Raw genomic sequence first — 25,377 nt, 5'->3', positions numbered from 1 at the left:
AACCAAACCATAGTAAAGTTATTCCACACAGTGTGCAGCATCCCAGCTAATACTTTGCACTGTGCGAAGAATTTGCGTGTTGTTTTTTTTGGTAATTTAAATTATTAATTATTAATTGTATCAAACCAATTGGATAGTTTTATTGTATAACTAAACTATTCTTTTGTTAATTACATAAAATTATACTTTTATTTCTTCTTAATCTTATTAGTCATTTTTTATTTTATTTCAACACTTTACATCTTAGTAATAAAATTCATTTCTAACCAAATTTAGCAGCATTTAAAAAATAATATCGGGAAGGGTGTTTTGTCTGAACTACTTTGTCCATGTTTTACTTTGTCTATTTCAATATTCCTACCCCGTGAAGCTATTATCAAATCTTTTCTCAAAAAAGGACAAGTATTGTTTAATTTAAATAGTTTCTCATACCACTTCTTTATATTTAACCAATTTATATATCTTTATCTTTACCTACCAAGCTTTCTTCCAAAAAATCAGGTCTAATGTAGTATTTCTTTCTTGATCCTTTTACTACAATTGTTTCAAAATAAATTCTTAGTTTTAAATGATATATAATTTTCAATCTTTAATTGTGTTAAAAATCATACATACTGCAGTTTATCGACAAAAAAATGAATATACCACATAACTTCTTCAAAATTATCGACGTTTCACTAAATCATAACATCCATTTGGTAAGTTATATGAAATATAATATCTTCTTTCATTTCATATTTGTATGAATATTTTATTTACTGCTTATATTTTTTTCATATATTGTAAATGCTTCCTACATCTTTTGTCAATTGTTGGAGACAAGAATTAGGTGATAGAGTACAATTAACTTCGTATAATAGTATAATTATAACAATTCAATTACAAACAATCGATGGAGAAACATATTTGACTAATGGATGTGAGCAATTTTTTAACCATCATAACTTACAGGATGGTTTTGTTGTAGTATTTGAATATAATAGAAATTCAATGTTCAATATGAGGATATTTGATCATTCTAGATTAGAGGTTACATATGGCTCTGATGTTGAAAAAGATGGGTCTTTACATCTGAATAATCCTGCATTCGAAGTAACAGTGACGCTAAATCAAAACAACCATCGAGAAATTGTAGGCTATCTTTAATATATCATTCTATATTTACCTTTTTCACATTATTTTAATCTTAACATCATCCATATTTTTCTGAAGTCTATACCAGGAAGGTTTGTAAGACATCATCTACTAAGATATGTGCGGAATGTTCGGTTTCATGATTCTTTACATCACAATTGGGATATCACTGCAAATTCAAGGCCAAACGGTGTGATGCGCCGACTTACTGTAGGCTGGGCCAATTTTTTGACAGAGAAGGAACTACAAATTGGAGATACATGTGTATTTGAATTATTAAATAGCGAATCTCCAATGTTCATGGTTTACAAAAAAATCACAACGATGGAACTCTAACTCATCTATGAAACTTTATACACCAATAATGTTTAATATTTATGTTTATCCATTTCACTTTTTTCATTAATTATCTTAAACTATTGCATAAAGATTTTTATAGAAATTACACTTTTTTCTTTCTTTACAATTAAAAAATACTACAATCTTTCTAATTAAAACATAACATCCTCTTATATATTATATATTAATACATATATGGTTACATCAACACACATATATACATGGATTCACATTCAAGAAGATGTTTTCAAGTAGAATCAGCATGTGTGTTTTGTAATTATATCACTTACCATAGGAATATAATTATGGAATGGTAAAATGATTAAGTTATTTTAACTTACAGAAGTGGTTTCCAGAAACGATTTTTTCATCTCTATCTAAACTTCTAAATATCAACTTCACCAATTGTATTCGTATTAAGCACCACGCAATATCTGACAACTACACAACCTAATATGCATAACAAATGACGATTAGTAAACAGAAAAAAAGTAAGACAATGAAAAAAGTTATGTGTGATCAATACTCATATTCAGAAAATACAAAGCAAGAAGACTAATTAATATATTTCTGGAAAGAATAACTTCAGAAATCCTTTTTACAAAGATAAAATTTTGCAAAATTAATATTTCATTATGACAATCAGAAGTCATATGTTTAGATTTGTTATTAATTTTGTGTTTGTAAAAATAAATATAATCAATAAATAATTATAACAAACAATTAAGCATATACCTGAAGATTCTAATATTTATCGTGAACTAAATTCAAGATTTCATGATAGACAATATTTTTGGTACAACAAGTATGTGATTTGTTTTTAACAAAAGGTTTGATAAGAACTTTTATATTTTCTCTTGTTCTAGCTCGAGACAATGCAACATACAATTGGCCATGAGAAAATACAGGTTCTAGAAGATATAAGCCAACAAAATTTAGAGTTTGACCTTGAGATTTGTCAATGGTCATTGCAAAACATGGACGAATTGGAAATTGAGTTCTTTTAAATGGTACAGACTATTTATCGCCTTCAAGAAGAATAAATGGAATTCTAGGTAAATATACTTACTTCCCACGATATTCTCCTATCCCAATTTCAACCAAGATAGCATTATGCTTAAAGTCACAACAAATAAATCTAGTCCCATTGCATAAACCTTCTGCAGGATTGATATTTCTGGACAATTTTTTTTCAATATGAGTTCATGTGGAGGTATACCATTTGGAGCTAGACTATTCAAAAAATATTCATCAATAAAACCTTCATTTTTTTCAATCACTTCATCAAAACTAAAATATGTAACTTTCTCTCCTGAAATTTCTCAAGCTACATATTGTTTATTAAATCTACATATTCATTTTTTGGGGTTAAAATAATTCTATTCATCATAATATGTATGTTGTTTTCATATGTCTGGAAATTGGGAAACACAATGTCAATTAATTCCTTCAATGATTTAAATTCATCTTCAAAATGGATGGTAATATTTTTAGGAAGTGTAATCATTGGCATGAATATGTTCTCTCTATTCTATTCCCAATCTTCAGCAAATATTCACAAAATGAAGGATCTAATTTAACTCTCATATTTTCGGTTAATGCTAATTGTGTAAAAGAAGGCCATAAATGCGAAAAAAACTAAACTTGTCTTCATTATATCATCTTTTGTTCCTCTTTGTACTACTGGTAAAACTTGTCAAAAATCTCATCCACACACAATGACTTTTCTACCAAATGGTAATTGACATTCAGTAATATCTCTCAACATTTTATCTAAAGCCTCAAAAGCATATTTATGAATCATTGATGTTTCATCCCAAATTATTAGCCCAGCCAATGCTAAAAGTTTATCAAGCGCAGACTGTTTACTTACCGAACAGCGCATATCACAACTTACTTCAAGTGAAATTTTGAATCTTGAATGTCCTGTTCTACTAGCTAGTAATAGAGATGCAGCCACACTTGATGATGTCGTTGCTAGTGCGATAAAATTTCGAGATCGTATACCAAAAAGTAATGCCTTGTACAAATATAGTTTTCCAGTGCCTCTTGGACCATCAATAAAAAACATTCCATTCTTATCATTTAAAACACAATCCAAAATAATATCATAGGCATTTTGTTGCTTTTTATTTAAACTCTCACTATAATGTATGTCTGACTGAAAATTAATATTAGTTGTTTCTTCAGCAATCATGATTTCAAAGATATCATCATCATTCACAATTAAATCAAAATCTACAAAGCAAAAATCAATTATATTCTTACCAACTCCTTCTAAGAAAGAATTTATATAGTGTAAAGCTTTCATTTCAGCACTTTATTGTGTGAAACCTTTATGTAAATAATCTTCTATCATGAAATTCTTAAATTTATCCCATAAATTCCTTGGATTTGTAGGTCAAGATAAACTTAATGCATTGGCAAATAGTCGTCGCAATGATACGGGTATTTGGTAAGCAACTACCTCAGATAAACACATCTCAGAATAGTTATTTCCACTAAGAAGACCACGGAAAAATGCTGCTTCACAATAAGTAGATAAAACAACACCATTGACTGTTTTTAAATCTTCAAATGATTTTGGCCCTCTAATATGATTTAGCAAAACTCTTAAAAAATACATCTCACCTTCACATGGATTAGCACTGACTATTCTACCAATAACATTTTTGCTTTTTCTAAGCGTCCAAATTCGCATGGATGTATCCCATACGAAATAGGTTGGAAAATCTTTATACAGCAGAGTTTTTGCCTTTTCATTTGAAATATTCATTCTAAAAAATTCTGTTAGCATTGTTCGGTGAACAAAATCTTGATTTATAACCTTTGATGAATCATCTGTCTCCTTATATGTAACCATTTGAGTATCTTTAGTATGAATTGTAAAGAGATTACAGTAGGAGATATATCAAATAAATCAAAACTAAATATCCTCCACATAGCTTCAGGTGGAGATATCCATCTAACTGTTTGGTAGTTTGAAATCTCATCAACGAATTCTTCGTTTGTTTTTTTATTTAAAGTAAAATGAATGTCATCATGTCCCTTATATACGTATTTGTATAGATATTTAATAGAAGAACACACCTCCACATTAATGTAAGAATCATATTTAGCTAAAATGTAAGGATTATATGGTATAACTCATCTATTATCCAAAATACACCCTCTTACTTTAACACTTACACCATCGTTGCGACGCTTGTAAAGTGGGTAGGAATCATTACCCAAAAAAGTATTTTCAACGTAATCTCTCGGATATTTATTTTTACACACAAAATTCTTTTCCATACAAACATTCTTAGGATTCAAATTCCCACAACGACCATGCATCATATGTTTTACAATAGTAGCATGTAGGTAAGGGTATTTTTTTTATCTGGTATTTCTGATGAGATAATTTCATTAACTTGTATAGAGTTTCGGATCTTAGAATTTCGTTTAAATATAAGGAAAAAATGAGCATGAGATAATCATCTTTTCTGAAATTCAATAACATAAACATATGCAGCAATAGTGCCCAACAACTTTCTCTTAACCAGATCTGTCTTCAGTTTCTCATACTTGGCACGAAATATTTGTACTAATAAATCTGGCATATTCTGTATTTCATCACTGTGCTTCAATTCACATTTTATTTCAGACCAATTTGGATTATACGTTATTGTCAAAAATACATCTGATTTGTCATATCTCTGAACTAAAGACATTGCATTCATATATCTTTTAGTCATGTTCCTAGGACCTCCAATAAAACCAGAGGCAACACTAATGATTTACCAATTTTATAACCTTTATTCTCACTATTTTGTACACTATCCACAATTCTCTGATATAGTTCAGCTCTTATAACCTTTTGGTTATTACAAAAATAGTCTAATCTTGCTGTTTCAATTTTCACATACATATCCACAACATATTGCTGTAAAAGTCTGCCAGCATGTAAAATAATACAATTATTTACACACCTGATTTGGAGCTTGTAACAATAATATTCTCGACATGATACAGTTATTCGTTTTTTCTTTGCCTTCAAAACTGTAAGAAGGAAAAAAAAAATATCAACAAAAACTTCATTCACTAAATGCAATTAATAACATAAATAAAATAGTTTAAAAAATAGAAATTGCTAAAATCGTTTACCATAATCTTCTACTTCCAATAATTGATCCGCAGAATGGACATGATTAACTTCTATTAAATTCTGACAAACCCTAGCTTGTGAAACACTTACATTCACCTTTTCAATACCTTCATGCCATCCAGGTTCTCCATACGAAAAAAGTAGTGGAAATTGGAGAGGATCATAACAACCATAATAGTATTGAACTTTATATGCATTACTTAAATGCCCATAAATTAATAAATCCCGACCTCTAGTATTTATAGATGGGTCATCGTCAACCCAAACTACAGCCACTTGTTCTGATGTTGGCAAGTTATATACTCTTTGATTAATAGCAGGATTAGACTTTAGTAAAATACAACATAATTCTAAATCACTAACATCACTTAATGATCAGAAAAACTTTGAATAGAGATTTTTGTTTAGAACATCTATCAACTTTCTTAAAATAAACTCACAAAACTTATCAAAAGTATTCAGTCTATTACAAATTTCATTTTCAGTATCATAGAAATATAATTGTAAATAAGTTGGATTCTCATTCTTTGGCACAAGCGAGTTTATGAAATGGTATACTTGTCCTTGAACTTTAAAAGTATATATACCTTTATTATTTTTACACAATTTTTTGTCATAATTAACGCCAAACTAGAGATGGCAATAGGGTGGGTTCGACTCTGCCCCGTTTATTTTTATTTTTATTTTTTTCCCCTCAAATTCACAATTTGAAAAGTGAAAACGCTAACATCCAAATTAAGTACTCAAAACAAACAATATTCGAAAATAAACAATTACAAATACAATTACATTGTAACTAAATTTTACTTCTTTATCCAAAAATAAATTTGATATTTTTCCATCTTCATAACTTCATTCATCGACAAGTTTAGATATTGTAAAAGATGGATCCTGAAAAACAAAGAAATATTATACTCAATATCATCATAATAACTATGATTAAAATTTAAATTATGTGATAAATAAAATTATCTCATCATCAACATCCTCATCATTCATCTTGGAACAACTTCCAAAATATGCAGACGGTGCAGAATTCGCTATAAATAAAATAAAATAATTAATAATAAGAAAATTTATAAAAGAAACAATATAAAAAGCAAATGATTATATACATCATACCGTGAATATCGGTCCATAAACAATCTTAAGCACACATTAAAGCCTCCAAAGTTTTGGGGTGAAGTCTATTTCTGTGTGGACTAACAAATCTAACACTAGTACTGAAAGCAGATTCGGATGCCACAGTAGATACCGGGATGGCCAAAATATCTTTTGCAATTCGAGATAAAGTCGGATATTTGTTTGAATTCACCTTCCACCATGTCAATATATCAAAATCATCTGACCGAGGCAATATAGGCTCATCCAAAAAAGTATCAAGCTCGATTTTCACACTACTAGGAGCTTCAACATTACAAACAAATTTATAAAAATCCGCCATGCGATCTGATTTATTATTAACACTTGACATCTCAATTTGACAAGAAAAAGTAGAAGACTGAGCTACAGACCCACTTGAATCATTCTTTTTCTAATAATCGTGCACCAACTTGCTACAAACTTGATATATTTTGTCAATCTCACTTGCGGCATTGTGATTAAAAATACGAGGATAATAAAACTTAACTAACATCATCTTATACCTCAGATCCAACACTGCTACTAAAGTCAAAATTTCATGAATATCGCTCCAATACTTATTAAACTTTTTCATCATACTGGTTGCCATCTTTTGAACTTCCACATAAGGAGATTCAAGCCACTCATACAACGACAGTTTGATATCACAAACATTTGCAAAGAAGAGATTAGCAGTTGGATACTTTGTTCCTGAAAACAATTCAGTAACCTCGAAAAAAACCTTTAACTTCTCACATATTTCTTTTGCTAAATCCCAATCAACATCACTAGGGACATTTACATCGTGACTCCCTCTATTTCAAACATGGAAAAACATCCTGATAAATCAAAACAGTACTAAGCATCAAATACGTCGAATTCCACCTTGTTTTACAATCAAGCACCAATTTTTTCTCACAATCAATTTTCAATTGATGTGCAAAGAGCTCAAACTTTTCAGATCTCTTTGGTGTGGCTGTTCGATAAGCAACACTATCATGAATTTTCTCAACACTACCACTAATAACGTCCAACCCATCCTTCACAATAAAATTTAATATATGTGCACAACACCTCAAATGAAAAAATTCACCATTCAGTACAAGAGAACGAGTACAAATTTGACTTAGCACAATACTGAACATTGCATCATTTGTGGTGCAATTATCTACGGTCAAAGTTAGTAACTTACGATCAACATTCCAGTCCATCAAGGTGCTTAATAGAGTTTCTGAAAGCACATCAGCAGTGTGTGGGCACGACACATATATAAACTTGAGTTCATTCAAGAACAAATTAAATCAACTAAAAGAATATCATTTTAGTAAATTATGGGAACAAGTGAATGTAATGTTTTACTATACCTCATGACTCGACTCTGTAATTTCCACGCATCATCTATGAAATGAGCAGTGATAACCATGAATCCTCTCTTTTGATTAGAAGAGGTCCACATGTCGGTAGTGATCGAAATTCGACTCTCAATCTTTTCGAGTGCAATCATATTTTTGGCTCTCTTGTATTCATAGATTTTCAAAATGTCGCTCTTCAAAGTGTTGTGAGAAGGAACCTTAAACAATGGTTGTAGGTCGTGTAAGAACTCTCGAAATCCAATGTGATCAACCATAGACAAAGGATACTCATGCAAAATCACCATTTTCGAAAGACTATATCTACACTTATCTGGATCGAAAGAGTAAGTACCCATTGTGATCTTGCCACTCGTGGCATCCTTTTTGAAATTTAATGTTGCTTGGTGAGTATTATCCTTATAACGGAATACACATCTCTTCAAATGATCATGCAAATGCTTTGTATCATTTTTTGTTTCACCCCCTAACTGTTTCTTGTAATGATTGCATACAGCCTTCCATTTCTCACCAATTTTCTATCTTTTGTAGTGGGAGCACACAATTGAAGTCAATTTCCTCTTTCCAAATGATATTTCTTCAATATCACGCTCATCGTCACTTAGGTCTATTGTCCTTTCATCCGCATTTGGTAACAAATCAACTGGATCTTCTTGCGGGACATTGCTCTCCGGTACATCGGTTGTGCTATCTTCCTCACATATTGGTCCTAATCCAATACTTCCAGCACTACTTGGGCCAAATATATGTCTCAACTCAAGTTTGTTTCCATGATAAATTTATTTAAAGTTTGAATAAAAAGTTGTAATTTGAATGAAAGGTAGGTATTCAACATAAATAGATGTAATTCATAGTTGTTGAAAATAAAGCATATTAAATAGGGGCATAATAGAAAACTAAAAAATCAACCATAATCTCAATAAGGAAAGTAGCCTATAATTTGAGACATGCAAAAAAGGAAAGTAAGCCTATTTTTATTGACTTCAAAACTTGTTCGGAAACTACAAATATTGACTTCAAAACTTGCGTTTTTACTGCAGCAAAATCAAACTATATATTCTCTATGATTAGCTGCTACAAAAGCCTGTGAGGAGGATAACACGCTTTTTGTTTCTGCTACTAGTTGTGTGACTATTAATAATATGCAATTTCTGAGAACTGCAACAAATTCCTCCTGAAAAGAAACCTGCTTAGCAGATTTATTTGCAGCCAAGCCAGACACCCAAGATTAAATATCTTAAGTTATTCATCAGGAGGCATTTATTGAAGACACAAGTTATATAGAACTGATAGTCTATTGCTTGCTTCATTTGTTTAACTATCTATTTAACCCTCTTCAAGGGGAGACTAAATTGCATGTGTGCATAACATGTTTCTTGTAAGCCTAAATATGTAAAAGCTCACGTGAGATTAAAAAATAACCTAAAATGAATTTTTGTGTTTAGTAGATTACAAATTGAGGCCCGGTCAAAAAAGATTTTCAAATCCAAGCTTTTGGAACCAAAAAAGGATCAGATTTTCAAATACAGTTCACATTTCTCACAATATTAACTATATTTGGGGGATCATTAAAATGTAGTGACAGTGACTCAATGCGATTTCAGACAACTGACCTTTATATTTTCTTCTTCAGCAGGAAACCATATTTTAAGTGAAAAGGGAAGAGTAAAATAAAGAAGGAAAAGAAAACAGCAGAGAAAAACCACCCAAAAGCAAAATAAATCTAAAATCACCAAGAGAAAAATACTTTTTATATTAAGAGCTAACATGGCAAATGTTTGGATTGTAAAGAATGTAGGGTTACCGAGGAGTCTACTTAAGGTCGATTTAGAGAAGGTCCTTGCCTTGCTATCAGACCAGCTGTCCTGCAAACAATCGGAAGGGCCTAAACAAAAAAAAGAAAATATTATGATCCCAGCATGGTGCATCATGTTGTCATCTTAAATGTGAATGTCTAAAATTATCTTTATACTGGATTTAATCAATCTTTTTGCAATCAAGTCTGGTTAAATATAAACATTAAAGCATTGGAATCTGTGAGATTATATATTTTGTAATATGACTATCGTTAGAAATTTGATGTTTTAATTGATGCTTTCTGCAATTTCTACCACATATTTCGTGTTTTTTGCATTTTTACTGCAAATTTATGTAAACCTTTACCGTATAAATGCGTTTTCTGTCTACAATTTATTAAATGAGTTAACATACTATATTACTTGTTTCTCCTATTTTTGAAGCTGACAAAAGAAATCTAAAATCAGTTTGTTACCATGACTGAGAAAGATGTATAATAAACAACATAAAGCAAATCCTAGTGATGCACATTATTCATTGAACAAGATTATTAAAAAAAAAAAAAGCAACTTGCAATCACCAATGTAAATCAAAAGACGGAGCAAAGGAGTAGAATGAATAACAAGGAAAAACACAGTAAATCAGATTTCTTTAACCTGCGTGTGCTGTGCGGTGAGACTGGCAACTCGAAAATCAGATTTTGGGAAGCCGTCGATGGAGGTTCGAAATTGATTGCGGGGTTAGGGTTTGGCTTTGCGATTTGGATCGTGGATAATCGTTCCTCGCGTTTTCTTCTTTTGCATTTGCAGAAATTCTAAGAGAAATTGATTTAGATTTTGGTTCGGTCGTTCCGTCGTTGGCAGTCGACAGAGACGAGAGGAGAGGAAAAGGAGTGGAAAGGGAAATGTTGAAATGATAAGCCCCTGTTTGGCCCCCATTACGTGGAAAAATTAATGGGTGGAATAGTATTTTTTGAAAAATGAATGGTTGAAAAAGAAGGAAAATTTTTCGATTTACGTGTAATATTATTTTATGGAAGATTGTGTGGTTAAAAATAGGAGAGAGAAAAATGAAATGTGATGTAATGAAAAGTAATGGGGCTCAAACGGGGGCTTAGGGCAACTTAAGACGGCTTACGGCTTACCCAACGTCCCATGCTCCCAGCCCTTTTGTAAATTGTATTATATATATATATATATATATATATATACGGGCTTAGGGCAACTGAAGACGGCTTACGGCTTCGGGGCGGGGAGACTTGCCATCACTATAAGCTACAACCTCTTCAAATGTGGAAGTAAATAAATCATACATTTCAGGAAGTATATCATGTAGCTGTAATTTGACATTTTCATCACAACAACAAAAGACTCCACTTTCTCTATAGAATTTTGTAGCACCACAATAACTACAAATTTTAGAAGATGGAAAAACATAAGGCTCATCAGGAATATTTCCTTTACAAAAATTTTCTGCATATTCAACACTCACGCTTACGTCGCCTGATTCTCCTCCTAATTCAAAATGTTGATTAGCATGACCTATAAGAAAAAATTCGAAAAAAAAAGAAAATTGTAAGGAAAAAAGCATTCCATATAAATAAACTAAACATAAACATAATTATATATAAAAAAAATGACCACATTTAGTATATTACAAGCACTCTCAAACAACTGCTAAAAAAATCTCTCCGTACAGTTTGGAGATTTTTTCCCAACAAAATCTTAATACATATTGTTTACCAAAACTGTGATCAAAGTTAAAACAAATACATGCACCAAAAGTATAAATGAGATGAAAAACTAAAACAAATACAAGCACAAAAAACATATAGCATAAGCACTACTAAATATAAACCTGTTAAACTGAAAGTCCTTAAACGTTGATCAGAATGAGGTTACACTTCATGCATCAGACTTTTCGGTTGAGGATTTTCATGCTTTCTCTTTCTTTCGCAAGCTCGCCTATTCTTAAATCAATCACCAACATTCTTTTTCAGAAATAATAGAGTTATGTAGCGATAAGGTGAAGATTATATGTAGAATTTCTACATTACTTGGACTTTTATTTCCTCCATCAAATATGCACCAAAGAAAATCAACCTGAGTAGATGTAGGTATCCAACATTGTCTTCCCACAACCTTTTTGGCCGACAACAAGCTAAAAAAAAAAAGAGAGAGAGAGAGAGACTGAAACAAACCACACTCGTTGAAAGCTCAATCCGCACAATCTATGCAGATTGTGCAGACTGTCCGCACAAACTACAAACTCTTTGCACAAAATGTGTGGAGTATCCGCACAGTCCGCACAAACTATCTGCACGGACATTTCGCACAATCTGTGCGGAGTGTCCGCACAGTCCACACATTTTGTGCACAGTCGAGTTGCTCTGCACAAAAGTATGGAGTTGTCCGTAACTCCGCACACTTTGTGCGGAATGTGCAGAGTAACTCCACACTTTGTGAGAGCAACTCCACACTTTGCTCCCACGAAATGGGAGTTACTCCGCACAGTGCAGGGCAAATTATTGTTATTATTATTATTATTTTTGCATCCACAATAAAATTAGCAAAACTAACAAGTTGAAGTCGAATTGTTTACCAGTAGGTTGGTTTTAAATTTGTGGTTTTACAACTGAAATCGCGTACGTGCGTAGTTTATGTTCTGAGAATATTTCACCACTAAAAATCAGGGAATTTTGACATATAATCAAAAAAAAGAAACGTACGCTACTTACCTTTCAACCACAGAAATGAAAATCAAAAAATCAAACATCATTAAAAATTCAAAATCAGAACTCACCAATTTAACCAACTTGAATGACTGAAAACATGGGTCTTTTTCCAACCCAAGTGATCCATTAGAGCATCTTTTGCCATAATTCTTGTCGTGCCTCCTAAAACAAAATAAAATCCTTAAATCTTCCAGCAACGATTAAAACAAATTGATAATACCCCTCTAAAAAAATCTTGCAGATGTAGAACCACTCAGTCAAATGGAACCATCATTCATTCAATTCATAGAAAAAATCACTATATTAAAAAAAAAAAAAACACGGCAAAAAAAAAAAAATATATATATATATATATATATCTGAACAGTTCGTAGAGATAAATTCATCTCTGCGAACTGTGCGAAGAGATCACTCTTTCTCCGCACTCTCCGCACAGTGCGAAGCTTCAAAAAAATTTTCTCTGACAATAACAATAACAGATTAAAACAACAAGCTAAAAACTAAACAAAATTATTATATTAAAAAATAACTACAAAATTAACTTGTTCAAACTGTCAAAAAAAATTAGTAAGTTGAACTCTCGCAGAGAGTTCTGAACTCATGTGTCATCTCGCACCTCATTTTTTTTTTGACAAAATCTAATGAAAACAAATACAAGCACCCAAAGAAGTATAAACACTACTAAATACAACTTATTAAACTGAAAGTCCTTAAACGTCGATCTGCAGAACAAGGTTGCACTTCATGCATCAGATTTTTGAGTTGAGGATTCTCAATGCACGAGTGTTTTCTCTTTCTTTCACAAGCTCGTCTATTTTTATACCAATCACCAACATTTTTTTTTAGAAATAACAGGATTGAGTAACGATAAGGTGGAGCCTATATATAGCATTTTTGTATTATTTGGACTTTTTTTCCTCCATCAAATATGGATCGAAAAAAACAACCTTTGTACATGCAGGTATCCAACTTTTTGTCTTCCCATGCCTACAGCAAGCTTAAAAGCCAAGAAAAAAAAGAGAATCAAAGATGAAGTGAGAATATGTGGTCCAACAAGAACAGATTTCACGAAAAAAAAGTAGGAATGAAAATATCAATAAAAAGGAAAATAAGGAGTATGGTCATGGAGTACGGTTAACATGGTTGTTGGCATGGTTGAAGCAAATAATTTTTTTTTTATTCACAATAAAAAAAGAAGAAGAGGGAAAATAGCGTGAAGAGTAAAATGAGATTGGTTTACTGTTGTATCCACAATTGCATGTCATTCACCCTAATCAAAACAAATACAAGCACCCAAAGAAGTATAAACACTACTAAATACAACTTATTAAATTGAAAGTCCTTAAACGTCAATATGCAGAACAATGTTGCACTTCATGCATCAGATTTTTGAATTGAGGATTCTCAATGCACGAGGGTTTTCTCTTTCCTTCACAAGCTCGTCTATTTTTAAACCAATCATCAACATTTTTTTTTAGAAATAACAGGATTGAGATAAGGTGAAGCCTATATATAGCATTTTTGTATTATTTGGACTTTTTTTCCTCCATCAAATATGGATCGAAAAAAACAACCTCTGTACATGTAGGTATCCAACTTTTTGTCTTTCCATGCCTACAGCAAGCTTAAAAGCCAAGAAAAAAAAGAGAATCAAAGATGAAGTGAGAATATGTGGTCCAACAAGAACAGATTTCATGAAAAAAAAGTAAGAATGAAAATATCAATAAAAAGGAAAATAAGGAGTATGGTCATGGAGTACGGTTAACATGGTTGTTGGCATGGTTGAAGCAAAGAAATTTTTTTTTATTCACAATAAAAAAAAGAAGAAGAGGGAAAATAGCATGAAGAGTAAAATGAGATTGGTTTACTGTTGTATCAACAGTTGCATGTCATTCACCTTTTTATTAGAAGTTAGATTCAAGCACAACATATGGACCAACACTATAAGAAGAATTTAATGTCAATGCCGTGTTTTTGCTGATACCTATAATTTATTAAAAGATGGTTATATTGACCTTATACTTTTAATTGCAATAAAGATCTTAAATATTTGCTCATTGTCCCACTGCAACCTTTCTCATTGCATTTTTATCTTCAACTTACGTCATGTTCTTGTTTGACTCCATGAGGCAATGAGACAGAATCGCCACAATGATAGCAAGGAGATGCCGTAGACATATTTTTGCAGTATGTAGATGTTTCTTATATTACTGGCATGAGTGGATTGCCACCACTACGAGGCAACCTACAGATCAAGAAATGAGGCAAGAACCTTCGTCAACTCGAAAAGCATGATGAAGATGGGATGCTAATCAAATTGGAGGAAGGTACGAAGTCAAGACACCCAGAAACGTTAGCACAGATTTTAGCATTACTGGGAGCCTAGGAAGTAGAATATCATCCCATTATAGGGCTTTAAATATATTCAAAACAGATTATTCTTTTCAATGCCCAAAATTTTCAATACTAACTTTCTATTTATATAATAAATAACTAACCAAGTAGTATTTTGTTGCTTCATCGCCAAAATGTCATCTACTTATACAAATAAAAATATGTCACCAAGCCGGAGGCTAGTGGCATTGGATCACGCCTTCAAAGTCTTTAAAAGTAGTGGTCAATAAGGTGATGAGCATTCTTCATCGACTCAAAAACATAGGCTACAACATAGGAAAACGCTCAAGTGGTGGCATCATTGCTTAGCTAACGACCATATGGCTTGCCACGTAGGCAAAGGCATAACAAGTTCTTTTTATAATCTTACTACTCTTGTTCACTGCAATGTTTCAATACTTTAATATTTAGTTATAAGGGTCAGCAAATCTCGTTTTTGAATTAATAGGATTGCTCAAAAGTATACTGCTCACACAATCAAACAAATCCCTCCTCGAATCATATACTAAATACTTAATTTATTTATTTTTTGTTTACAAACTCATAATTTTGATTGTTCGTGTTTCGGTTGATAATTTTAAATTCGTTTTCTTTATAATGTAAGAATATTTGGACAAGTATTGAAACTTATTTTAAAAATTATAACTCTAATAGTGTATTTATTTTATTATTATTTTTTAATTTCCATTGAAGAGGATATTTTATGATTAGGGTTTTATAATATAAAAAGGTTTAAAAGAATTTATGAAAATAACATTAGTGAATGAATTTAGAACAATATATTTTTATCTAATTTTATATATATCTATTTGGGTAAATTTACATAAGATCAAAAATATAATATAATTATTTTTTAAAAAATTGATGTGTATATAAAAATTGTGAATGTAAATAACGATACCCCAGTATTTTTCTCATCCTCTCAACTTCTCCATACACAAAATTAAACAGCTTAATATACACCACAACCGTTTATTCTAATTTCTCTTACCTTCTTAATTTTTATGTCTACTCCCCGATAGCCTCTTTGTACTCTCATCTCTTTCAATGCAAAATCAATACGCTCAACATGCAAGCCTGCCCCTTTTCTCTTCCTCTATCGCTGCTGTGGAATTCTTTGACTGCTTCAACAGCCTCTGCCCTCTAGAAAAAGACGAGCTTTCTTTTATTCTTGAATTATTTCCTTATGACTTCTAATTGTCAAAGGATTACTTTTCTGGCAGCCGGCAACTCGTGTCCGCTGTTTCACTTGAATACCTTCGCTCGATATTTATTTCCCTGGTCCTCTACCAATTTTGTTCATACCTTTTATTTTTATTAACTGGAGTCAAACCCAATAATATTTCTTTCATAACAATTATAAAGTTATAAAAGACAAATTAATCTTTAGAAAAAATAACTTTTCACCTTGTCTTTTGAATTACAGAAAGTCAGAAAGACTCTTTAAGATACTGATAATAATAAAGACTTCAATAATATTTTTAAAAATTATAAACTTCACCACTTCACAACGTTAGTAGAATTTTAGTCCTACATGAATCATGTTATTTAAAACTCAATTTTCATCACAAATTCTCCCGTTAAAATAATTTTATACGGAATTTAAAAAAAAAAAATCTTTTTAATAACACATTCTTCAAAATATTATATTTTACAGAAATAAAATAAAAGCCGGAGGTCAAACGGAGCCAAACCATTTACACGAGAAGCTTTTGCAATTTTTCCTCATAAAATGATATTCAGTTAAGCCAAATTACAAATGACAAAGTCAAAGTCTACCTTATGTACCAAAACAGTACACGCATTCTAGAGAATTTGGTGGGGCATTTTGTTTGTGCAAGTCGACCGATAATGCACTATAAATATATTTCATTCTGCCCTCATTTCCACACCTTACACTTCTAAAATCCTTGAAAAAATGGATTTCCACTATTCAGTAAAAGACTTTCTAGCAATTACCCTAGCCATATTTCTCGTCGGAATCTCGCCCGGACAAGTTTCCGGCCAGAACTGCGGCTGTTCACAGGATTTATGCTGTAGCCAAAATGGTTACTGTGGCACTGGCAATGACTACTGTGGCAGAGGGTGCCAAGGTTGCCCTTGCTATGCTCCGCCAAGTAGTAATGGAGTTTCGGTTCCTAATATCGCGACGGATGCATTTTTCAATGGCATTGCTGATCAAGCTGCCTCCGACTGTGCCGGGAAGGGATTCTACACTAGAGCGGCATTTCTTGAAGCTCTTGGTTTTTATCAACGGTTCGGTACCATTGGTTCCGTAGATGATTCTAAGCGCGAGATTGCTGCATTCTTTTAGGGTTGGCAACGGTTCGGTTATGGGTCGGTTCGGCCAAAATCATAACCGCACCATCAATTTTTTGACCATATCATAACCGCACCATAACTACGTAAATCGGTTCGGTTCGTATCTCGGTTCGGCACGGTTCGGTTCGGTTAATAACCATGAAAATAAATTATTTTTTATAGGTTCATCAGTCAAATTGATAGAAAACAATTTATGAAAAAAGTCAATGAAAATAAAAGTACAATATTCCAAAAGAAAATGCAAACATTATCAAACAATATTCCAAACAAAAATGCAAACATTATCCCAATTTTCAATTGTAAAATACAAATTTAACAAACAATATTATAAATATAACAATACTAAATTTTTCCTTCATTCTTAATTGTTGTGCATCGAAGTTACTTGATTCATTCTTCCCACAAGTCTTACTAGCATAGATCAACACTCAAAGTTGATTTCTATATAGTAAATAAGAAATGTAAGTAGAGAATAAAACGATACTACCTATTCCAGAATGGTCTTAACTAAGATTCAAATAAAAAAAAAGTACATCTTCGTCAGCTTCCTTCTCGCTAAACGTTGCACAAACTCTAGAGTATGATGAAGAAGTAAAATTTTTTACACACAATAGAAAAAAATTAACAATAAAAGGAGCCGTGCATGAGTTTGTGGTTTGTGAAGAGTAGGATTTGCATTTATATACTGTCATACTAATACTATTATTATGGGGTAATGGAAAGTGGGTTGGCCGACTGAGGTCATGTAGATGTAATGGGGGGGGAGGAATTTTGTTTTGGGCTAGATAGAAAAGTATTGTAAATCCCAATAATCAATTCAATTGTTTTGTTTTTTTTTTAGTAGGTAATCGGTTCGATTTCGGTTCGACGGAGTAAATACCATTCCTGCACCGCCACGAACCGATTTATTAAAATAAAAATTATATCCGCCCCATTGCACCATCGGTTCGATTTTTTCACCCCATTTGCTTTGGTTAATCGTAGTTTTCGATTTTGACGGTTCAAATTGCCATCTCTACATTCTTCGCACACGTTACACATGAAACTGGACGTAAGTTTTCCAAGACGCCTTATCTAAGTCGACTTCATGAATTTTTATTATTATTAATTTTTTTGGAACGTCAATACTATCATTTTGTTCAAAAGTTATAGCCAATAAATAATTTGGTCAAGATTGTAACATTAGCCGATATAATGTATTGACTAATTAAATAATTTATTATCCTTGGAATAGTCAGGCACACCATAATAACACATACTTTTTTAGAGGCGGATTTGTCTTCCTACCCGTTGACTTTATTTCATACCAATGATTGATAACTTTATTTACATATTAGGGTTTAAGTTTTGGAAAATTTTAGATGTACATAATTTCTATCGATAAGGGTGTTCATGCCTCTCACATATGGGCTCCACCCCATGTGAGAGGCATGGACACTTTGATGTACAAAACTTATGGACTTTGAAAATTATGTACATTAAACGAAGTCCATAAGTTTTTAACACAAAAATTGGTTTCTTTTTGCAGATTTATGCTATATAGAAGAGATAAATGGTCCATCTAAAAATTATTGTGACGCAAAAAACACACAATATCCATGTGCTCCCGGCAAGGGATATTATGGACGAGGTCCTATACAACTAACGGGAAACGCCAACTAGGACTAGCAGGGAATAGCATAGGCTTTGATGGTTTGAACAATCCAGAAGTTGTAGCCACAAATCCCGTAGTGTCATTCAGGACTGCTCTCTGGTTTTGGATGAATAATTGTCATGATAGTATAACTTCGGGTCAAGGTTTTGGGGCTACCATTCGGGCTATTAACGGTGCCCTTGAATGCGATGGAGCTAATCCAGGCACGGTTAATACTCGAGTTGGGTATTACAGAGATTACTGCGATCAACTTCAAGTTGATCCCGGCAATAATTTGACGTGCTAACTAATGAACCCTGTCATTTCTCGAGGAACATTATAGTACTGTTGATTGATCAAATAAATGTCCAAGCAGTTTATTTACTTGCTTATTTGTTGTCTTGAGTATTGTAGACATCATGTTAATGTATGATTTTAAGATGTTATTTTTGTTGGTAACTAATAAGAATTGTGTTTGTGCCTTTTCAAGCCCTATCAGAATACTAAATTGACATGCTCCCTGGAAATTTCTGAGGGAACTCTAATTTTTTTTTCCAGATGTTAACCTTCTCTCTACATTTTCATAATTTGTAAGCTGCTTCAACGGAAAAGAAAAGCAACACAAATTGTAAGTTCCCAAAATTTTGTTAAGTGAAATATTTGTCCGAAAAGAACATGTCGATTTAAAATAAATGTATCCCTTTCAACAACAAAATGAACTTAGATAAACTGTCACAGTGAACTGCTGTAAGTTGGTCCTCGAGCAAGCGCCGTTGCATTTTCAAGCGGCATGTCAAAATTTTATCGAAAGAGGAAATAATATATTTATTACTTTTTTCTCTAAAAAGAGTATATGTTCTTGAGCCCAAACACGAGCTCAAGCCATGACCTTCGACCCAAGCTTATGGCCTACGATTCTGCCCATTAGGCAGGCAGGCAATGCACATGTGTGTATGGGTTTTGGTTTGGAACCGCTAAAATATCGGTTATCCCATTCAAAACTTCCGTTCTCTTTGTGATCTAAATTCAAAAAGCGATCTAGAGATTGATTTTCTTCCAATGTGCATGTTCACTTAGATGATTACAAGTACAGCATATCATGACAAGTAATACAATAATAAATAAAGTATTGTTCTCAAAGCCATTCAATTAAATTAATCCTCACATTTACAGGAGGAGTTCAAATTCTCGATTCATTGATTTTAAAGCAATTATAAAGTGATTGAAAATCTAAATCTAAACTGGATAAAAGTTCGATCAATTAAAGTGTAAAGATCCACAACTTTATTGTAGTTAATCTAATTTAATTTCGTTTCTCAAATACTGATAATATATAATATATGTTGTTTATCAAAATTTCCTTAACTCATTTGATAGTCTCCCTCGAGCAAAATAAAATTTATTTGCCATGAAATTACTATATCTCTATGAGAATCACAATTTATGAAAATGCATTAAAAAATAGAAAATTTATATACAAGATCACATATCATAGAAGTACATCTTTATCTTATCCAAATTTATGATTATCATTATTCGAGTTATAAGAAGCACATGAGCTCCTCCTTATTTTATCTTCGGTGTAATACTATCTTATTCTTCTCTTGAAGTAAAGCCTTACATCCCATTCTTTGTACCTTTTCATTGACATAATCTACAAGTCGGGAATGGTACTAAACCCTACACATGAGCCAAGAAGAATCTTAAAAACTCCTGCTAGACCATGGGCATTGTTTAGTGAGGGGAAAAAAAGGAACAAGCTAGTTGATAACTCTAGAAAGTGATACACATGCAGACTACGAATCGAGTCAAGTATATATCTGAGACACGTCATTCACATATCTTGTTGATGTAAATCACTACATACTTTTCGACCAATCAACAATATAATAAGATGGTTTGGTTGACTATACTAACCCATCTTGAACTCATTGTCCATTCATTGGTCATTCACCCTAGACGTACGAGACAACTTCCTTGTCATACAAGTAAACCATCAAGGATACGTCCAACAATTCAACCTCAATTGATCAACTAAAATCTTTTTACCATTACAACACTTGTAGAAATATCTAAATATTAGCATACAAAGTACAACAAAATAACCAACTTCTACTCCTCTAAAAGGGAACATACTTCCGACCCTAGTATTCAACCACACACTTAAATGGTCGTTTACTTAGACTAAAAGAAATTACTCCAGACATGTATATAAGCGTTTATAAACTATGATTCTCCACGAAATTGTGACATTTCTAGTTTTTCTTATTTTTTTCCTTATAGCTAGATATAGTTTTGTAAAGTGCTAGAGAGAAAGAATGTTAGTCCAAGAGAAGATGTTACATGTAAGGATTTTTTTAATCTATCGATGGGCTTATTTGTGTGAATAATTATGTGTAAAATTAAAGACTATCAAATTCCGTTAAACCCAATTAAGTGATCTAATAAGGCTTCGATTTTGGGCCGTTATGCATCCAATTAAAGTGTGGGTTCTATACGTATAGAGACCGAGCCTAAGTCCTAATTCTAAGATTGGCCAAATTAGGTCAAAGGACATCACTGTATAAATACGGTTATGGTCCCCAAATCACACGTATCTTTTGCTCATTCCATTCTGTCTCCCATCGCCATAGAGAATTACAGGCTACGTGTAGATTTGGAAGACTATACCGCACAATTTGTTGGAGACGACTTATAAAAAAGGGTTATATAAGGATGGGTTTTGATATATTTGTTTGACCAATTTTAACCCGCAAGAGCGTGATCAAAACACAATTTATATGAATGAAAATTTGGACAAAGTTTCGGTATAATGATTAAGCAAAATAAGGATTAAGAAGGACTAGAAATAGAGAATAATCCAAAGTTAGACGTTATCTCTTTCCTTAAGACAAATTGTCCCATTACGATACTCACGGTGAATAACACTTGTCTCCCAAAATATTCACAACTCACGGTAAAAGGGAACATACTTCCGACCCTAGTATTCAACCGCACACTTAAATGGTGGTTTACTTAAACTAAAAGAAATTACTCTAGACATGTATATAAGCGTGTATGAACTATGATTCTCCACAAAATTGTGACATTTCTAGTTTTTCTTATTTTTTTCCTTATAGCTAGAAATAGTTTTGTAAAGTACTGGTGAGAAAGAATGTTAGTCCAGGAGAAGATGTTACATGTAAGGATTTTTTTAATCCATCGATGGGCTTATATGTGTGAATAATTGTGTGTTAAATTAAAGGCTATCAAATTCTGTTAAACCCAATTAAAGTGATCTAATAAGGCTTTGATTTTTGGCCGTTATGCATCCAATTAAAGCGTGGGTTCTATATGTGTAGAGACCGAGCTCAAGTCCTAATTCTATGATGGGCCGAATTAAGTCAAAGGGCATCGCTGTATAAATATGGTTATGATCCTCAAATCACACGTATCTTTTGCTCATTCTATTCTGTCTCCCATCGTCATAGAGAATTATGGGCTGCATGTAGATTTGGAAGACTATACCGCAGGATTTGTTGGAGACGACTTATAAAAAGTACTATGTAAGGATTGGTTTTGATATATTTGTTTGACTAATTTTAACCTGCAAGAGCGTGACCAAAACACAATTTATATGAATGAAAATTTAGACAGAGTTTCGGTATAACGATTACGCAAAACAAGGATTAAGAAGGAGTTGAAATAGAGAATAATTCAAGGCGAGACGTTATCTCTTTCCTTAAGACAAATTGCTCCGCTACGGTGCTCACGGTAAATGACACTTGTCTCCTAAGATACAATGGATTCACAACTCACAGTAAAAGGGAACATACTTTCGACCCTAGTATTCAACCACACACTTAAATGGTGGTTTACTTAGACTAGAAGAAATTACTCCAGACATGTATCTAAGCGTGTATGAACTATGATTCTCCACGAAATTGTGACATTTCTAGTTTTTCTTATTTTTTTCCTTATAAATAGAAATAGTTTTGTAAAGTACTAGTGAGAAAGAATGTTTGTCCAAGAGAAGATGTTACGTGTAAGGATTTTTTTAATCCATCGATGGACTTATATGTGTGAATAATTGTGTGTTAAATTAAAGGCTATCAAATTCCGTTAAACCCAATTAAAGTGATCTAATAAGGCTTCGATTTTGGGCCGTTATGCATCCAATTAAAGTGTGGGTTCTATATGTGTAGAGACCGAGCCCAAGTCCTAATTCTATAATGGGCCGAATTAAGTCAAAGGGCATCGCTGTATAAATACGGTTATGGTCCCCAAATCACACGTATCTTTTGCTCATTCTATTCTATCTCCCATCACCATAGAAAATTACGGGCTGCGTGTAGATTTGGAAGACTATATCGCAGGATTTGTTGGAAACGACTTATAAAAAGGGCTATGTGAGGGTTGGTTTTGATATATTTGTTTGACCAGTTTTAACCCACAAGAGCGTGATCAAAATACAATTTATATGAATGAAAATTTGGACAGAGTTTCAGTATAATGATTACGCAAAACAAGGATTAAGAAGAAGTAGAAATAGAGACGTTATCTATTTCCTTAAAACAAATTGTCCCGCTACGTTGCTCACGGTGAATGGCACTTGTCTCCCAAGATAGAATGGATTCACAATTTGTGGTAGCAGCACTTCAAACCACAAAAAACTGACAAACTTTTGACAGAATTTTCCCTCTACAAAGGAAATGCATGAAAATACTATGGAATTAGAAATGAGAGAATTGTAAGAGGAGGATGAATGCTCAATGCAATTGGTGTATCCAAAACCATATCTATAGGGTTCTATTTATAGATGTAGAAAGGGTGCAAATGAAATAATGTGGGCAAAAACATTCATCCTTTCAAAAAAATTGCAACATTTGGCCAAAACTTGCATACTTTCGAAAAGTTGCAACACTTCATTTCTTCAAACTTTGGTCCGCAATTTCTCATTCATTCGGAATTGGTTTCGAGATTTCAAATATACCACGATAATCTACTCAACGAGTAGAATAAGTTGGTCTATTTACTTTTGTAATTTGACCATCGGATCAAGTCTGAATATTTGGTCGAAGTTGACACGTACTCACACCTTTTCATTTTCCACTTTTACACACCTTTTCATCTTCCAAATTTTTGGTTAATTATTTGAACCAATTCCTACAATCCCCCACATGAATGAAAATTCGAGTACGCATATACAAATGCGATGATATGATGCACTGTAGAGAGGGTGGGAAAAAATACTGCATTAGGGATGGTGGCTTCTAGCCTTGAACCTCCCTTAGTAAAATACTATCAGACTTACTCGGCTAATTGTTGAACCATAGGTCTTGAACCACTCAGCCTTTGGTATAAGTCAAGACAATAGTACTCACACAGATATCTTCCCTATTTTGTACTTAGTTATCATGACTTTGTTCATTTTGGCCCTGAACCCTTCTTGGTTTCATAAGTGTTTAATTAAAGAAATCAAATCTTATACAATTCTTATCGAAGCGGCCCCACTTCACACTTACATAGGTGATCTCTTATTAAGAGTATTCTACCCTACTCCACTTGGCTTAATCAAGATATAGGAATCATTAAAAGATAATCTTAACCTCTATCCACTCTGTAGAAAGCACTTTAGTATCATAGGAATGAGTTAGGAATTCTAATTTCCTAAGTGCTTCATGAAATTTTCACAACTTAGTTGTCCCTTTGAACCATGATCTTGGGATCTCCAGTCAACAAGGTAGGGTTACCATTGCAAAAACTCTTACGTAGTAGGCTTTAATCTCATTCCTCTCGATAGGCAATGCACTTGATCTCTGGGCAAACTTTTCGTAAGTGGATCCGCAATATTCTCCTTTAATTTCATATAATCTATGGAGATAACACCATTTGAGATCAGTTGCTTAATGGTGTTGTGTCTACGACGAATATATCTAGACTTACCATTATACATGCTGCTTCGATCCCTTCCAATTGCTGATTGACTATCACAATGTATACTTATCGCAGATACTGGCTTGGGCCAACATGGAACATCTTCTAAGAAATTTCGAAGCCATTCTACTTCTTCTCCAGCTTTTCCTAAAGCAATAAACTCAGATTCTATCATTGATCGAGCTATGCACGTTTACTTTGTTAATTTTCATGATACAGCAGCTCCATCAATAATGCATACATAACCATTAGTGGACTTGGAATCCTTCATATCGGATATCCAATTCGCATCAAAATATCCTTCTAGTACCGCAGGATATTTTGTAAAGTGTAATTCATAGGTTAAGGTATACTTCAAGTACCTTAGAACCCGCGTCAAAGCCATTCAATAATCACGATTTGGATTACTTGTAAATCTACTAAGTTTATTCACCGCAAAAGCAATATCTAGTCGAGTGCAGTTTGTAAT

At 32.7% G+C, this 25,377-nt stretch overlaps 1 protein-coding gene and 1 pseudogene across 1 annotated transcript; one reads left to right on the top strand and one right to left on the bottom strand.

Moving 5' to 3' along the window:
* Positions 1–3,178: 3,178 nt before the first annotated feature.
* On the bottom strand, positions 3,179–4,336 carry LOC111392984. Its single transcript, XM_023018393.1, has 2 exons — positions 3,886–4,336; positions 3,179–3,711 (listed from the first exon to the last, which is right to left on the bottom strand). The coding sequence occupies exons 1-2, from the start codon at positions 4,334–4,336 to the stop codon at positions 3,179–3,181; spliced, it is 984 nt and encodes a 327-aa protein (XP_022874161.1).
* Positions 4,337–16,951: 12,615 nt separating this feature from the next.
* LOC111393513 lies at positions 16,952–19,299 on the top strand (annotated as a pseudogene).
* The last annotated feature ends 6,078 nt before the right edge of the window (positions 19,300–25,377 follow it).

The sequence above is a fragment of the Olea europaea genome, chromosome 4 (genome assembly GCF_002742605.1).
Source record: "Olea europaea var. sylvestris chromosome 4, O_europaea_v1, whole genome shotgun sequence".
Lineage (NCBI taxonomy): Eukaryota > Viridiplantae > Streptophyta > Magnoliopsida > Lamiales > Oleaceae > Olea > Olea europaea.
The sequence above is the reverse complement of the archived record's forward strand: the minus strand, read 5'-3'. Positions and strand labels throughout refer to the sequence as shown.